The 18948-nt window shown below is 36.2% G+C and overlaps 1 protein-coding gene across 1 annotated transcript; it reads left to right on the top strand.

The window, feature by feature from the left end:
- Positions 1 to 188: 188 nt before the first annotated feature.
- Positions 189 to 3537, top strand: LOC128218810 (serine protease inhibitor Cvsi-2-like). Its single transcript, XM_052926526.1, has 3 exons — positions 189 to 296; positions 2934 to 3044; positions 3359 to 3537. Exons 1-3 carry the CDS (start codon positions 254 to 256, stop codon positions 3469 to 3471), a joined length of 267 nt encoding a protein of 88 aa, XP_052782486.1. The 5' UTR covers positions 189 to 253; the 3' UTR covers positions 3472 to 3537.
- Positions 3538 to 18948: the final 15411 nt, after the last annotated feature.

The raw sequence follows: 18948 nt of genomic DNA, 5'->3' as shown, positions 1-18948 counted from the left end.
CCAATGCTTCAATGCCTCATGGTGAACAAAGATTATTTAGAGTGTATTCCCGCACGATATTCTAAATATGAAACAGTCATTTCTTTGTATACTAGTACACCGATGTCTGTTCTCACCGGCCGGGTCAATATCCATATTTGTCAAAGATATCACAACTGACCTCAGCCTTTGCCAAACGTGGACGCGAATGCATGGCTATATAATGCAGGGATCTGATCCCAACCACACACACGGATCTTAACAACCGACTACCATGAAGATTGCTCTTTGCTGCGCTGTGGTTTTTGCCTGTCTTGGTAGGCATTTTGGTTTAATTAATTTTGGTACCTTCAAATAGGTTCTAACGTAACACGCGAATAACGTAACACCAAAACAAACTGGACAAAATTGTGTTTATTTTTTTCGCCTTTATTGATTCATTGACGGATGTGCATACATACGGCGGCTCTGATTTAAAAAATACAACAACAAAAATAACAAAACAACAACAGCAATCATTGCAATTAGGTAAATGACTGTCTGGACTGTGTGTTATAAAACCTTGTACGCTGGGAGTTAAATATATGTGATATTATCACTGCCAGAATATTATTTTTTATTATACAGAATTATCATTTTTTTCTGTTCACACGTTTTTTGAATCTCTTCTGGCTTATTTGACTACGATGCAGTCGTTAAATATTTTTTAAAACCTATTTAGGTGTACCCATACACTCACTGCGAAATTCCGAAATCTTTTGCATTTCGTTAGCCGTAAAGCCTTTTAAGGATTTTTTCTTTAAAGTGCTAATACAAGGCAGAATGTCATATAGATCTGAAGTCTGGTACAGGGTTGCATCAAACGCATCGCGGCCGTGTTTAATTCGTAGTATCTATGATAGAATCTTGTAAGATTTGCATTCGGATCAGCTCGGCCATTCTCCATCGAAACCCTCCTCGGATGTTAATGGACGGTTTACAATGTCAGAATTCTTTATATTTAACTACGCTGCAAGTAGATCTCGTTGTAATTTCCTGTTAGCATTTAAACCTAATGTCTTTACTCTTGTGAATTTTAATTATTCATGCATTGGTACACTCCAGTGAATTTGAACTAAGTGAAAAAATAACACGTTAAAACATTAGTTAATTAATAATTATTATTATTATTATTATTATTATTATTATTATTATTTATTTATTTTACGAACTACTTCTACTGATGTACCGACATTGCCGACGTGTTCCGATTTGTTAGATTTGGTGATCAGACGCAAAATAGGCCTGTCCTTGTTGGCCGCTTCATCTTAATATCTTTAAGATAAGATAGCGTTTTTGGCGTTGGTATATTCAAATTCAATTTTCGCCCTTAATTTTGCTTTTCAAAAGCTTCGAGTCGAGTAAAATGATGAAATGTACTGCGTTTCAACTTCGTTCCAAAAAGTTTCTTGGAAGTCTTACAAGGCGACACAATTTCCTTTATCCAAATTTTTCATCGAAATGTGGGAGCGAGTTACATTTTATTTTTCTTAGATCTCTGTTGAATATGTGTGCATGCTCTTGTTTATTGCAAAAGGCTACATATACTTGTATTTCAAGACGAACCACGAACACAATCGTAGCAATTCTCCCTTTTTACATCAAGGGGTGACAAAAACAGAGGGGGCGGGCGGGGATGACAATCTAGCATTATATTAATTGTCGCCTTATAGTTCGTCATTTCTCATGTTGAATATATATATACAGTTATTAACGCAATAGATTTGAACATGACAAAGAAAAAAAGCAAAAAAGAAGAACAATATCGAGATAAATATGTTACATGAAGATCAGCAGCCATTGGTATAAAACTTAATTGTCGGTTATCCAATGGCTCGTTTACAGATTAAAAAAACAACCTTTACTTGTTCATGGTCACAAACGGGGCCCGGGGGAGGGGGCACCTGGCACGCGCCCCTCCCCTTAAAATCGTTTGAGCTTACTTTTAACTAAATATAGGAGAACAAAGTAGTTATAAAACACGCCTAAAATGAACCATTTCGGATTAGAAACTGTTGAAACGTTTTTGGAGGAGAACCCACAAAACCCCCTTGCCAACAGTTTAAACCAAATTACTTAAGGTTCTGAGGGACGGTGTGTTTGTGTTTATGTGAGTAAATCAACGACTGCCCGCGCCCATCAGCTGCAATATGGCTTGACCCCGCCGTGACGCCATCAGCACTTAATTGTTTTTAAAAGCTTTAGGTGACATGAGATAGAATTGACAGCAATTCGACGTCAAATCCTGACATTGGAAGACTTGAAGAAACAGAGTGAGATACAAAAGATCCGGGTACGACACCCTAGCTTTTTGAGAAGATACCACTTGGTTTTTTAAAGTGCTCGGTGTAAAGCTACGATACAAGGTATACAACTCTCCTGGGTTGAACCTCTACTGAGTACACCATTTTCCCAGTACTACCGTTTAAATGCTGAGCGCTAGGCAAGGGATTTACTGGTACCATATTTAAACGTCATTCGGTTTGACGCGGCCGGCGTTTGAACCCCCGACCTTCCGCAACCTAAGCGAATGCTCACCACAGAGCTATCGGTGCGGATTCTGAGGAAAGGGCGCAAGTCCAAAGGTTACGCCACTAAGTTACACTCCCGCTAACGTCAACTTCTTGATCAGCCCTTGATAGTAAACATTGGACCAATCAATAAACATTCCTTACCAAATACTTAACGTGGGTTATACAAGTGGTTGCTGATTAAGATCTTCTTTGGTTTTATTGGGTTGATAACTTCGTGCAAAATCAATGGAACATATCGTTTACATTACGCGATATCCAAATGTGACGTCACAAACCACATGGTATGACTTTACACTCAAATTGGTATTATTTTTAGCATTCAACTACAGTTAAGCTGAATCGTAATGATTAAACTACTGGAACAATTACGTGTACTTTCAGCTTTGGCCTATGGAGAGGAGTGCCAGAACGTCTCGGGTTGTACTCACGTGACCTGCCCGGACAACGACTACACGCTCGAGTGCCACAACCGCCAGTGCACATGCACACACAGTGAGGCCCTTCCGCATATACTTGTCCAGCACATTTATTGTTTTATACAGACAGAAACAGTCAGACAAAAAGCTTACTTTTGACTTGTACATGGTCAAGAACACATATAATATAAAATAGGTCAACGTGTTTTGCCTGATATATGTTTATTTGTTGTTGTTTTTTTTAAACTTGGGATACCACATGGCTACAATATTTTTTTAAATTTTATATACAACATGAAATGAAATGCTAAAGAATAAATTAGTTAGTATCACTTGCGTGCAAATTGGACATGATCTTCCTTGTTTGATACTATTTACATTTCATTTCAGCCACGGCCACATGCGCCGTTGTTGGCGATTGCAGGGGCAATTGCAACCGTGACTGGCACTGCGTTGACGGTCGCTGCCGTTGTGGTTTCGGATTCGGCGGCATTGGCCGATAGATGGCGCCATTCGTCTTCGCTTGTTATATATATATATCTGTTATCCAATACATGAATGTAACACGATTGCTTCTTGTGATGATTTTCCGTTTCTAAATTATACTACTAATACAGCTGGAGTAGCATTTAAGTGTTCATTTGAGGTGACCATGAATAAGGATTGTGCCGTTTCCGAAAAAAGCACGTGTGCAATACTAAGTAAGCCTACTCATTGCCAAAGTGACCACTTTTTGGAACTATTAAGCCCATTAAGAGCCAAAAATACCCGTGTTCAGCTCTAAATAAACCTACTCAAACTAACAAGATCCACATTTTACAACAAATAATTTTATGCCCATTCATATCTACAAAAACCCATGTGCAGCTCAAACTTAACCTACTCTGGTTGCAAGAAGCCCACATGTTGGCAACATTTAAGCTCAGTCAGAGCCAAACAAACCAAAATACGGCTCAAAATTATCATTCTCAGAGCAAACAGACAACATTAAACAACCAAACCGATGTGCAGCCCTTTTTGCTCTAAATGCAAATTAATCTATATGGTATCAATCATTTAGCCAATTCAAAGCCAAGAAATCGGTGTGTAGCTCTGATTTAGCCTACTTAATGCAAATGAACCACATTTAGCCAATTCAAAGCCAAGAAATCGGTGTGTAGCTCTGATTTAGCCTACTTAATGCAAATGAACCACATTTAGCCAATTCAAAGCCAAGAAATCGGTGTGTAGCTCTGATTTAGCCTACTTAATGCAAATGAACCACATTTAGCCAATTCAAAGCCAAGAAATCGGTGTGTAGCTCTGATTTAGCCTACTTAATGCAAATGAACCACATTTAGGCAATAATTATAAAGCCCATTCTAAACCAAAAAAACAATTTGCAGGTTTTATTAAGCCTACTCAGAGCAAAAACGATCACATTTGGACATCAATACAGCCCATTTAGACTAAAAACATTTACAGCTCTGATTTAGCATACTCAGTGTAATATAAACTTCTTTTGGGCAACAATAAAATCCCATTCAGATTTGCAGCTCTTTTTAAGTCTACTCAGTGTCAAGTAGACCACATTTTGGCATTTTTTTTAAATCCCATTTAGATCTAATCAAACCGATTTGCAACTCTAACTAAGCCTACACAGAGCAAAATAAATCACATTTTAGCAGCTATTAAGGCAATTCGAAGTCAAACGAACCAAACTATTTTAGCATACTCAGTAATGAATGGACCCCGTTTTAACACCCATAAAGCCTAATATTCAGTACCCAACCCGGTAATATCTGGAGGTATGACTTTTTCATTATGACCTATAAATAACGTTGGTCTCTTCATTTGTTTGGGAAGTTCTATCGAAACACTCCGTCCTAACTATATTTCTTACAAATACAGTTGCGATTTGCGAGTGACGCATATCGAATTGATTTCAAACTAATCCCTATCCCATTTATATTCCAATTCACTTTGCCGTACAAACAGGCTTGGTACACATTGTCCGTTAGGACAAAATCCCTCAACTTTACGTTTAGATTTAGATATTTAGTTTTAAAGTCAAAGAATCACAATTAAACAAGAAAGCACAATGGAAAACACCGTTTAAGGCACCTCCATTATGCAACTTGTATTTCTAGGGCACCTAGTGTTTTCAAGAAAGTCTGACACCAACTCTCTAACACTTCTCTGAATAATGTTCTTATAATGAAACATATACTCATTATAACCAGTTCTGCAATCATTTTGTAAATGAACATGCCATACTGAACCGGTAAGCGGTTGTCCTGTTAGCTTCTTGGTTAGCGCACTTGCTTCTTACCAAGGCCTGTGCACGTGCGAGTTAAATTAGTGGTCACCAAGCGGGACAAGTGGTTTTTTTTATCGGCGTACTCAGGTTCCCACAACACAAGACCACATTCTCGCGAAACATCGAGCCAACGAGACTGACTTAGTATAAGTTACCATAACTTCGTTCACAATCGTTGTACAAGTGTTTCATGCTGACATACTTAACTGTCCTTTGGAATATGAAGGTCAAAATACAAACATAAGCAATGTAGAAACATCTAGTCTATGTTTCCCCTGTAGAAAGTTCATATGTTTCAACTTTTGTATATTTTGTAAAACCTCCGACTCTAGGGATTTGGACAAAATGCCCTTCGCAATTTGATTCACTTTGTACACCGATTACCATTCAAAAGTAGCAGGAGACGCATAATTTTGACAAGTTGCCAGTAAAATTTTGCGGTCTCTGGTCTCCTCAATATATTCATTATATTGATCAAGACTTCAATTTTGCCCACTCACGTTCAATATTATGTTCTGTACCTTTAGAAAGGTTCATAGTAAAGTCTAAACTGCTATGTTACTCTGTTGTATTCAAGTCCAAACATCAGGACAATTATTACCTTAACAGGACTTTTGAAGGTGAAAACAAGGCAGGCACCTGATACCAACTCCCACTAGCGCGCCCCCTCTTAAATCGTCGAAGTTCACTTTTTATATCAATATGGGAGAAAAAAGTAATAGATACGCTCATAATGCACCATTTCCGACTACAAATTGCTAGGTTCCTTGAGGTAGTAACCCCAATTCCACATGCAAACAGTTTATGCCATGTACTTTCGGTTCGGATGGATGGAGGCATATTAAAAGGTTGTGCCCCTAAGTTATGCCCCCTCTAACGTCAATTCCTGGAGCCGCCTCTTACTCCGACATTTCAGCCTTACTCCATTCCGCATATGAACTAATCAGTCTGTGCATAAGAATATGTGACTCAATAGATGACTGAGTGTTTGTTTGTTTGGATGATAGGTGAGCTGTTTCAACGACCGTCATACATAGGGGATTTAAAAAAAAACTTTTTTTTGTCCGAATCCTACCACAGGAGCAGGAAAATTTGTCCAAAATGCCTCTGGCCGGTGGTATAAAAGATAAAATTTGGCCTGAAAGTCTTTTTCCCTGATGGCGCTCTCACTTGGGCTATCACCCCCTTCTGCCCTCTTTATTACCAGGTAAAGAGGCATATATCAGTTGTTTAGTACTATTTTATGTCAGCCTAAAGAGTATATCTTCCAAATGTCATTGTGATTGGTCGAGTATTAGTGATGTACGTGAAAATCAAACAATTTTCTACAATACTCTCTATAGAGAAATGCAATTTGCTTTGCATTATCATTAACATCAGTGGTACTCAGACGAGTGAAACAACTATCCACACGGACTGCACTTCTGTAATCTGTATAAATCGTATTCGCTACAATTAAACAGAAATTGATACATGTACCGCGATAGATTTAAACCAGACATTATAGCATTAACCGCGTGTATAGTTTAGTTTGAGAGACTAAATACAGTGATTTGTTCGGTTTCAAAGGGCCTGAAAAGTCTGCAATGGCTCTTTCGAGTCTAGCTCATTATCACGTTAACTGTCTTTCAGCGAGTTCAGCGCTTTGATTCGTTTACAAATAAGAATATAAAAAGATCTTGTTCAGAATCAAGTTTAATATTACGTTAATAATAATCCGTTGTTGTTGTTTTTTTACATTAACCTTTGTATAAAATGTTCAATATAGATCTTGGTTTTGAAATGTTTAATTATACTCCTTAATTTAAGTTAGTTATATAGATACGAAAATGTGATCATACGATCCGAACATTGATAACATAGCCCCCGTGTCAGGGAGATTAGACAATGTCAAATAGCACCAAGTGTCGACATGATGATAATGTGAAGTCCATTATATAGCTGCTAGATTTCCATCAGCAGAAACCATTACCACGCTTCTTAGCTAATGTAATTGCAATTTCGATGCTTTGTTTAAAAAAAATAAAATCTTGAAATACTCATAAGTTGCAACATTATTTATAAGAGAAAAGATAAACATATGCAATAAAATAAACGGTATTTTGGGTAAAAATCACATTTGTTGGTTGTAATAGTATCACATACAGTTGAACCCCGTTGGCTCGAAATCGCTTGGCTCGAATTCCTCGTTGGCTCGAACTAAATATATAGAACCGATTTCTTTATACTGAAGGTAAACAATCCCGCTTGACTCGAATTATTCGAGGCTCAATGTATTTTCACCGGCCCCTGAGAGCTCGAGCCAGCGGGGTTCGACTATTTATGAAACACCCGCGCTTGGTTACGTATGCTCATCCATCAATGTACCAATAAAAGCGCCCCGTCCTCCAAACCCCACCCCCAACCTCATCTCCTTAGTTTGAGCTCGCGTTACATTCGTCCCTTGAAACGTCAGCACGCTTATCAACATATTCTATGACGGAATGCGCTTATGTGATTTTAAATGACTTTTGATGCTATGTGGTAAAATGATTTTAGACTGAGATTAAGATTTGACTTAGTTATTTTCTTGATATTAGGGCCTGAATTTGAAGGTAAATTTAATGATGTTTCGAAGCGTTCAATCAGCATAAATATGATCTTTGTATGGCAGGGGTCAGACAGCTGCCTTATACGGAAGAAGAAAAGAACAAGGTTTATTTCATATCCAAATATTTACACCTCAACTTCCATTCCTTAAATGAACTGCATTTCGGCAATTGCGTTCATCAATCGATGAACGCAACATCTTCGGATATGTTCGGATCGTAATTCATTGCATAACAATATACATGAAAGCTATTGATCTTGTTATTGGTTGTATTGTGTCTGCAAATCCCGTAAAATATAGATCAACATTTTTAAAAGTGTTAGTTTATTATATTTTAAATATATTGGTACCAGAAGTGTTTTAATTTTTCGTTTTAAAGTGATTTCAAGTGGTTGATCTTTTCCCGCGTTATTGTGACGTCATTTGAAAAAAATGTTTCCGGTTATAGTCGGGTCGTTCTATTTACAGAATGGGCAAGAACGGATTACTGAAAGGTTCTCTTAAATGAAATGATGAAATGAAGTATCTTTTTAACAATTCTTGAATGAAATAATGAACTATTGGTGTAAATATAAGGAATGAATTGCGGGGTTGATGTCATTATCGGGGATATGAACGCAATTGGGTTGGTCAAACTACGCGTAGAGTCCTTCGGACTCCACACACATTGACCAACCCAATTGCGTTCATACCCCAATAATGACATCAACCCCGCAATTTATTCCTTAAAAAGCCGTACGGCCCATGAGGACAAACACAATAATTACAAATGTTTACAATGGTACATACACATACATGATTAGAAGAAGGCACACACTAATTGTTTAAACACTGCTATGAAGAAAATAATACTTATAAATGTAAGTTGTATAATATTGCATATACTGTATACAATTTTATTATTATTGTACTGGAATACGTCGAACTTGAATTCATAAGAAAATAAATTCATAATGGGATAAGATATTATGATGGTTACATGCTTAGATTTATAACACTTAAATAAATTGTAAATAAATATCATTTGCATCTGTTTATAAATTATATGTGTAAGTCATTTTACATATCTTACCATGTCAGGTCAGACGTAGACTAAAAACAATGTTGGCCGTCCTAGTTTTGCATAAAGCCGGGATCGGTTCTGTTATCTGGGACAAAAATGGTTCATGACTGATCCCTGCGAGAACAGATATCTGCGCATTTGCCTTCGATGGACTATTCTAAATTTAGAAACTGGTTGCCACTAACCGTCCTTTTTAGTACCGGTAAAACACGCTATTAACCTAGTGCATGCCTTTATAATACAACCTACATTTCAGCCAAATAAATTGAAGATAATCAATCATTAGGCACTAGTCTAGTTTTTATCATTAAGAATGTCAACTTTCGCAAGTGTTTAAAGGTCCGCTTACTGCCACTGACGCGATACAAACTCGCTGTGTCAGAATTTGCGTTAACAATTTGTCCGCCAATGAGGATGAATTCTAAGTCAGTAAGATGGCCTGTAGTAAAATATTCAACGACGATGGCAATGTTGGGGTCAACGCTTAAGGTTTAACAGGCGGCGGTGGACGTAGATAGGCGTCATTCAGGATTTGGAATGTTTATTGTTGAACCACAACTATATAATTTTATGATACGAAAATCTTCCTTAATTTCTGAGCTATGATATATTAGATTTCGCCGAAAAATATTTAAGCTAGATTTTTCGAAGAATAAGGAGGTTTTTTTTACTCGCCCCAGCCTCGGCGTCAGCGTCCAGCTCAAGGTTTAGGGCTAGTTGGCATTTTGACTAACAACTCTTTTACTCGTAAGCACACTTAAGCAATGAGTAGAATAATGTTACAATGTATATCCCACTTAAAAAGAGAATAGAATAATGTTATAATATGTATCTCACTTCAGCAAAAAGCAGAATAATGTAACAATGTTTATTTCACTGAAACAATGGGGTAGAATAATGTAACAGTATTTATCTCACTTAAACAAAGAGTAGAATAATGTAACAATGTTTATTTCACTGAAACAAAGGGTGGAATAATGAATAATGTGTATCCCACTTAGACAAGGAGTAATACATGTAACAATGTGTATCCCACTTAGACAAGGAGTAATACATGTAACAATGTGTATCCCACTTAGACAAGGAGTAATACATGTAACAATGTGTATCCCACTTAGACAAGGAGTAATACATGTAACAATGTGTATCCCACTTAGACAAGGAGTAATACATGTAACAGTGTGTATCCCACTTAGACAAGGAGTAATACATGTAACAGTGTGTATCCCACTTAGACAAGGAGTAATACATGTAACAATGTGTATCCCACTTAGACAAGGAGTAATACATGTAACAATGTGTATCCCACTTAGACAAGGAGTAATACATGTAACAATGTGTATCCCACTTAGACAAGGAGTAATACATGTAACAATGTGTATCCCACTTAGACAAGGAGTAATACATGTAACAATGTGTATCCCACTTAGACAAGGAGTAATACATGTAACAATGTATATTCCATTTAAGCAAAGAGTAGAATAATGTAATAATGTGTATCCCACTAAAGAAAAGAGTAGAAAAAAATGTAATAATGTGTATCCAACTAAAGCAAAGAGTAGAATAATGAATCAATGTTTATATCACTCATGCAAAGAGCAAAGTAAATTAGCAATGTGTATCTTGCTTAAGCAAAGAGTAACCAAATGTAACAATGTGTGTCCCTCTTAAGCAAAGAGTAGAATAATGTTACAACGTGTATCCAAGTTAAGCACAGAATCGAATTATGTGTCTTCCTGTTGGGCAAAAGTATAATAATGTAACAATGTGTATCCAACTTATATAAAAAGTAGAATAATTTAACGATGTGTATCCCATCTAAGCAAGGAGTAGTAAACTGTAACAGACTTTAACCAGGTTGAGCTAAGAGTAGAATAATGTAACAATGTGTACCCCCATGTGCAACAATCTATTGCATTGTTAAGCAAGCTGTATCATTATTCAGAGTTTAGATGTGGCGTTGCCCCTCTAAGATTAGCGACGGGCATATTTGAAATACATTCTGTTAAAGCAGAACAACATACGGTATCGCGTTGTCATGTTATCAGGGCTTTCAGAAATAAATAAATAAACTGTTTTCTTTAGAAATAATATAATACGGCACTTTATTGTTGAAATTCATCAACAATGGTTTGATGAAGGTAACTGCCTGTACATATTTCAATATTCTGATTTTAGATCTAATGATTTACGTACGTTAAAATGAGCTGGATAATTTGTAAATATTATTTACTATTAGCTTCAATGATAGCTTTACAGCATATCCTTTTGAATACTTCTTAAACATTGGTATTCAATTTGGGTTTTCACTGGTTGTCCATCTTTGTTCGACAATGAACTCGCTGTATTGCGAGATGCCCAGACGTATTGATAAAGAGAAAATAAGTCAGTCCTGCATGCGGCCTACATGATCAAACTTCACAACGGGCGCATTTAGGTCGTTACAAAATAGGTATTGTTATCGTTCATATTTTGATTTATTTGGAACATATTACGGCGCTCACGACGCTCGCTTCTGATATATATTCCATTATATTCAAAATATGAACGATAACGAATATATATTAACCTATTGTCCACTTAATGTACTTATGTACATGTTTTTCCAAACTTTTTCCTTGACCATGAGTTGTTGCATTTTCGTAAATGTTGTGAATATGTTCATTTAAATTTTACAACAATGTATTTACTATTATAGATGTATGTGTGTATATTTGATATACAGTTAATAGTGTACCTTTTTCTTTTTCAACAAGTTCTATGTGTATATTCTGCAACTAAAATATGGTTCCTTAAGTTTTTGAAAATGAAAAGTCCATTTGAAAAAAAGAGTTTTTTTGTTATATATTTTTGAAGAAATATAACAGGGGAAATGGGCCGTGTTTTTACCTTCCAGGTGGCACCGCAGTGCCAAGTGACTGTGGTGGTTTTGTTTTCGCGTCGAAAATAGCTGGAAATGGGCCTAACCTAGGATGACCCTTGGGTGCGGGGGCTTTTGGCAGGGATTTTACCGGCAATTTGTCTCCGCAGGGCGGGGATTTTACCGGTTGGCTGGACCGAAAGTCAAAGTACCCGTTGTTCCCCGGACCTGGGGGCCGTGGTTACAATTGACTGGTGCATTAATAAATCCAATTATTGACCTAATGGATCGTTGGCGGTTGTTTCATTGGATCATAATCCATCCGGCGATCACATTGACGGGGAAATTAGCATGCGCACTATTCAGTAGTTTTTTTCAATTCAATATACCTAGAAATAGCTCAGTGGTAAAGCATTCGCTGCGGGTGCGCAGGGTTGGGGGTTCAAAACCCAGCCGCGTCAAACCGAAAGACGTTAAATTATGGTACAAGTAGCTCCCTTGCCTATTGTTTAAACGGTAATACTGGGAAAATGGTATATTCAGTTCTGGTTCAACGTAGGAAAGTTGTACCCCGTGAATCGGCCCCTTACACCGAGCATGTTAAAATTCCAAGTGGTCTCGTCGCAAAGAGCTAGAGTATTGCACCCGTATCTCTTGTATCTCACTCTGTTTCTTTAAGACTCACAATGTCTGGATTTGACTGTGAATTGCTGTCACTTCTATCCCGTGTTATTTGTGGCATTTAAAGGGGCTGTACTCCGTATGATGAAATAGCGGAAAAAAAGAAAATTGTCAAAAACTGACATAAACTTGGTATCGATGTGTACAATGCATTGAAACTTACTAACTTAAGTACCACATAGTTTACAATTAATTTATTTTTCGCGTTCTTTCGTATTTTTCCATTTAAAAAGATTACTAGGTATGTCTACCTAGTAGAATTCATTCCTTATGCGTGTTTGGCTAGTTGATGTTATCCCGTGATATTACCAAGTTAGGTATATAGCTTAAATATTCCAAACCTTTTAGGGTAAACCTTCGTAGCACAGTGGATACATCAGTGAACTGCAGTTTTGGCGACACTCGATTTTTTTTTTCATTTTGGTATTTTTTTACAATTATGATATCAAAGAGTTAAACATTTTATTAAATAATTGTCCTGAGATTCGTTACAGAATAAAACAGTGTACAGTCCCTTTAAACACAATTTAAGTGTGATGGCGTCAGGGCGAGGTCAAGCCATAATGCAGCCAATGGGCGCCGGCAGACCTTGATAAACTCAAATTTAATAACTAACTTAATATAGCTATAGCTACAAATCGCCAAGATGCGCCTCGTACATACATGCCTTTACCTATAATGTTATTCTCTAAATGGTTCACTTTTGAACAAAACAAGTACGGGACCTCTTTTGACCCGAAACCATTAACTATAGATTAAGAACCACTTTTGTGTGTATAAACAACGTGTTTTGTCCACCAGTACGTGACAACTCTGGTTCCCACAAGCCAACACCAAAATCACCACGAAATTTAAATATTTCATATTTTTACAGACAGTTTTACAAATCGTTATTAACTGCGTTGAAGTGATACTGTTAAATTCTTTAACGGAATCTTACACAAAGTCGTAAATCAGCTTAAACATTAATGGCGTATTAAGTACTTACAACCGTCTAATTGTCAAATTAGAAACACAAAACTTGACCACAGGTACACGACCTGTTTCTACATGTTTACATTCAAATCGTGATACACACGTAATAATAATTTCTTATGAATGCATGTAGGCTGTTATATCATACACAATTTATTAAAATAAAGAGTTTTGCGCTGGACCGATATTCACAAAACATCTAAAGTCATTTGATTAACTTTAGTAGCATTCCTAACAATCTTCAAGTCAAAATTAAAGAAAAGTTTAAGTGCTTTTAACATAAAAGTATGAATACTACATGAAATTGATGAAAATAAAGTACTTTGGGTGTTATTTAGTTATAATATAACTAGTGAAACCTCTTAACATAGGAAAATGGCTTATGAAGTTTAATGATCACCGGCCAATGCTTTTGGTCTGCGTAATTTTAATGGAAAAAGTCAGTCTTGTAATTCTAATGGCGTTTTCGTTGATACCAAATAAATTTCAGAAATGGTTTCAAGGGTTTCAGCGGTTTTTAAACTTGTTTCGAAAGTTTTGCTTGAAGTAACAAATGCATGGTTTTGAATACAGCTTCAACAGCATGATGGAGCTTCTGCATGTAGCCATTATTTCTGAATTCCGTCAAAACAATGATACCACTGATGGTCGTTTGCCTGTTTTCAACACGTGTTGGATAACTGTCCTCTGTGTTGTTTCTTCAAAGCGAGCAAGTTTTTTAATGGAACGACCCGACGAAACTGCCTCCGGAGGGGAGTTCGATAGTTTCAAAAACCAGTTTCGGTTTCCGTAAAAAAAGCGATAAAACTGGTTTTCATTTTTATTTAAAACTGTCACAACAAATACTCAGTTCGTGAAACCAGTATAAAACCGCAACTATTTTATTACCAACGAAAACGCCCTAATGTTGCTATGTTTCAGTTTTTTTAGCGGTGTTTATTCAAGTTCTCGTTATGGAAGGGATTAACGATAAATTTCTGATCTGATAAAACTCAAAATGATATCATTAATAGAGTTGTTTCGTAACATTAGACAATTTGTTATCTGTATACAGTTTGTAGCGGAGTGGTAACACACTTGACTGTCAATCCAGGGGCCATGATCACGAACAAGTTTAAGTCTAGATTCAAACTCAGGAAAGCATTTTTATAAAGGAACAACAAAACATATTTATTCCATTTCTTTAACAAAAAAATATATGTTAATACTAGTAAAACATTCAAATAGTAATATATTTCAACAAATTTTACAATCAATGCTCTGATAGAAGGAAAAAGACAATGAAATGAAGTTCTGCCATAATGTGTCTTGAGTCTGAACTCAGACTTGAGACTGTTCGTAATCACTGCCCCAGGAGTCACAGGTTCGATATTTCGTCACATCACTAAAAAGAAATACTTATCGTCTCCCGGGAGGGGCGTTAAATGAGAGTCCCGAGTGACAGTGCTATGCACTGGTGCACGTTAAAGAACCAGGGTAGCTCTTACCAGGGTAACATTCTGCCCGTACATAATACATTAGGCTCATAAAACCTAAAATGACTAACAATCTTATCGTTACACTCGCCGAATGGGCCATGCCCGAGTGCGAGTATGAAAAAGCATACACACCCAACCCCATGCACGCAGTTTTTGTAATAGTTATAAATGAAATGAAGTAACATTAAAATAATTAAGAATGGGGGGGGGAGTGGGCGAAGCGAACGAGCCTTTCTTATTCATTAAAATTTTACTTCAGGTCATCTAACTGTCTTAGAATACTACCTTATTGGCTGACACATTATCAACGAAAACTCTGACACAGGGAGTTTGCATCGGATGAGTGGCAGTAGGAGGACCTTTAAACACCCGCGAAAGTCGAACTTCTTAATGATTAAAGTGACACTCTTATTCAAAATCAATACATACACATGTATAACAAAGAACGTTTATTGACTGTTAAACCTTTAACTTCTTACTAAATAATGCATTTATGAAAATTTGATTTCTGATAACAAGGTTGTAAACGTGTATTTATAGATAGATAGATAGATAGATTCGTGCATATATATGTCATAGTAACAAACCAAATATCTCATAAAGTTATAACACAGACTGATTAACAAAGTATTAGTGATGCTATCTATACTAAAGCACAACATCATTAGAATGCTTTGGATAAATACGTGCGTTAATAAAGATTTAATTCAATGTGACAAATATATAACACAGGATAACCCATTAAAGTTTTCAACTTATTTCCAATGGGGTCCTTATGACAAATATAATTATTTGCCAAGATCTCAGTTGTAAATTGTTTAAATTAGGTTTTCTTATACAAAAATAACATGCATGTACTCTTGACCAGTTAAAGAATGATTAAATGTTTGATATCGAACTTTTACAGTTATAATGCAACCGACTGTTAAAACCATATGACACTTAAGCATAATATGACAAAAATCTTTGTACTGATATGCAAGATTAAATGAAAAACAATTAATAAAATAGGAAATCTTCCATTTCTGCACATTTCATACCAACAATGAGATGTGATTTCACTTCTTTTTTAAAAGTATTCTTATTTTTCAATTCTTTTAACTTTATTGGAAGACTGTTCCAGTCCTGGATTGCTTGATAAAAGAAAGTATTTAATATAAAACTGTCAGCCTGTGGCACTTTAAAATTTCCAGCACTTTGTCTACTGTTGTAAGAATGTGTGGATGAGACTAATGTAAAATGTTCATGTAAGTATGATGGGCATTTAATAACAAAAGCGCAAAAAAATATTAAATGATTAGTGAATGCTAAATGATTTACTGTTTACTATAAACTCATAAGGTAGAAATACAGTGTTTTTTGCTCATTTCTTTCAATTAAAACTCGATATCCTTCATAAGAACCATTGTTTTTGACATTTATTTATCCTTTTTGGAATATTTAAACAATATTATTAAATCTGGTAAATCTTTTTGGGAGTAAGAGTGCATCTTTAAAACTAGTACTTAGTGATTGTCTTTCTGCAAAATCATTGGCTGAAAATGTAGGTTGTATTCTAATATGAGTCAGTGTTCTTTTTGAACTTGTTGGTAACACCCTATAAGTACCTTAGTTCGGATCAATTTCCTAATACACGGTGGAGAACCCACGTGACTTATTTGGTAAAGTGCACGGCAATAAATGTCAACAAGTCTCGATTCAGGTAAGGTTTTTAAAGATAACTTTCTTAATATTTGAAGAATTTTTGTGAAATAAAGACCATAAACCCCGCATTTAAGAGCTCTATCCACGGTAATAAAGAACTTTCTCTAATATTCTAAAGTTTTCCTGAAAATCTTGACCAACTGATTTCTCAGAGTTGAAATCTAAGGCAAAGTACACATGTTGACATTTGTTGCCGTGTACTTTACCAAATAAGTCACGTGGGTTCTCCACCGTGTAATATTTGTAGTACAAAATCGGGACCTGATTTCTTCATTACACTCGTGGAAATAGTCCTGCATTAGCCAGACCAGACCCATGTTGGTCGTTCAATGCATTCTGGAGCATTATGGTTTAAAATCAGAGTTCCACTGAAAGGGGAAGGTATTCATTGAAAATTGATGGATAAATAAATAACCATTCGAATAATAACATCATGTTTTGTTCAGTGGAGAAAACTCTTACAAAACAAATACATGTTATGAGAGAGTTATCTGTGCATATAACAATTTCTATCCTGATTTAATGCCCTATATATTCTAAAATGTATAAACCGATTGAAGGGGCGGTTATGTTATGGTACAGCGTTTGACATAAGAGCGGGCGTAACTTACGGGGCGTACCCTTTTGAATTGCATCCCTCGGTCGGAACCGAAATTAATTTTCCTTAAAGGTTTGGTGGGGGTTTAGGGGTACCAAAAGTTTTAACAATTTCTTAAGAGGCATTTTGAACATATTCTATTACTTTTCCCCCCTTTTTTTTTAAGTAAAACGCAAACTTGGACGATTTAAGCGGGTGGGTGGGGTGCCGAGTGGCCCCTCCCCCCAACCTGACCCGCTTGTGGATTGACAGGCAGCATAACACTGATTTCTAATGTTTTACGAGCCACAACACCATTCATGGGAAGAAAGTTCCACTTGTGACCTAAACATTCAACGACGATAGACAAAAACATTGATTGAACTTATCAACTATGCACTCGATTAAGAGATCCAACCCAGTGTAGAAGTACAAGCCGAATTTGGTGAAAATGTAACTTAAAACTAAATAGGTAGATCAAGTAAATCCAGCCTGCTCAGCAAGTTTTTGAAATCACAAAACATTCAGCTTCAAGATAGAAAGTTGCCAGTAATTTGAGATAGTATAACCATACTTTGTTAAAATCACTGTCATATCCTTAAGATGGTGGCGGCTCCAAACACAACGCCAAAACTACCGGAACTATATCTTGAACAAGAAAATCAGACAGCGCCTCCAAGTTTTTCCATCTCTGATGCCTGTTTGACTTCTTTTCGGATATTCAGCATGAAAAGCTTGTATTCAAAATCGGATAACAGTATTAAAAGAATGAAATCCGTGAACGTACACCCCCACCCCTTTCCCTTGGTCAAATTAAGTCTCAAATTCCGCATTCCGGCGTAATTTATTCATAAAATTGCCAATATCATCATACAATTGTTGCCCCCTATCATTTAAGAAGCTCCCCCCATCTAAAGGCAACTCTCAATCCACTCTCAATCCACCTTGACACTAATCCGCTAGTGATGTTCATTCTTTTCAATCGTATTCATGTTTTGTGATAATAATCTTAAAAACCCAATAAAACAGGGAATATTGAAAATAAACCAGCGCTCACATCCAAAGCAGTTATGTATAGCTGTTTTAAATGATAAAGACGGCTTTTTGAACTATAGTCCAACTGAGTTTCATGTTACCTTAATGTGTATAATCTAAGTCAATGAATAACCGACATCGCGGCTGTAAAACCGGTTTTTACGGATCACTGATGTCTTATACACTGAACAACTTTAAAAACGCATCACACTGTTTCCGATTAGAACTGAGAGAATTTAATTCATATTCATTTGGCCGATTTTTCAAAGCTTTGTTAAAGTTAACAGAATGATTAACGAAGTCGTTGTTAACTTTTAAACGTGAACTATATCATGATGTGCTCACGTATGTTAATGTTAACAAAAACAACTGAATTTTTTTCTGAAATCTTGTCGCATATAAAGCAAATCGCAAGAGTATTTAATAAACTTTCAGGGCAGTAACGATTTGAGAGTTAACAAAGATTACGTTAACAATGTTGTTAACTTAAATTGGCAAATTTCTGAATAATCGACACAATGTCAGCTAGAATATATAACACAATAATGTACCCTTACAATTTGATTTACGACTAAGTATGTGGTGTTATCATTCGGATCTCCTCGGCCATTTTCTATCGAAAAACAACCTCGGATGTATGCCGGTACATCAGTAGAAGTAGTTCGTAAACTTTTGAATAACATCATTAATTAGATGTCTTTCAAAGTGTATTTATATA

This window comes from Mya arenaria, chromosome 15, assembly GCF_026914265.1.
Source record: "Mya arenaria isolate MELC-2E11 chromosome 15, ASM2691426v1".
Taxonomy (NCBI): domain Eukaryota; kingdom Metazoa; phylum Mollusca; class Bivalvia; order Myida; family Myidae; genus Mya; species Mya arenaria.
The sequence above is the reverse complement of the archived record's forward strand: the minus strand, read 5'-3'. Positions and strand labels throughout refer to the sequence as shown.

What these genes read in the sequence shown, in the direction of transcription:
- LOC128218810 (XM_052926526.1), top strand. Translation starts at nt 254, where the DNA reads ATGAAGATTGCTCTTTGCTGCGCTGTGGTTTTTGCCTGTCTTG. An exon ending in TGTGGTTTTTGCCTGTCTTG is followed by an intron (nt 297 to 2,933) that starts GTAGGCATTTTG and finishes GTGTACTTTCAG; the next exon opens with CTTTGGCCTATGGAGAGGAG. An exon ending in CCAGTGCACATGCACACACA is followed by an intron (nt 3,045 to 3,358) that starts GTGAGGCCCTTC and finishes ATTTCATTTCAG; the next exon opens with CCACGGCCACATGCGCCGTT.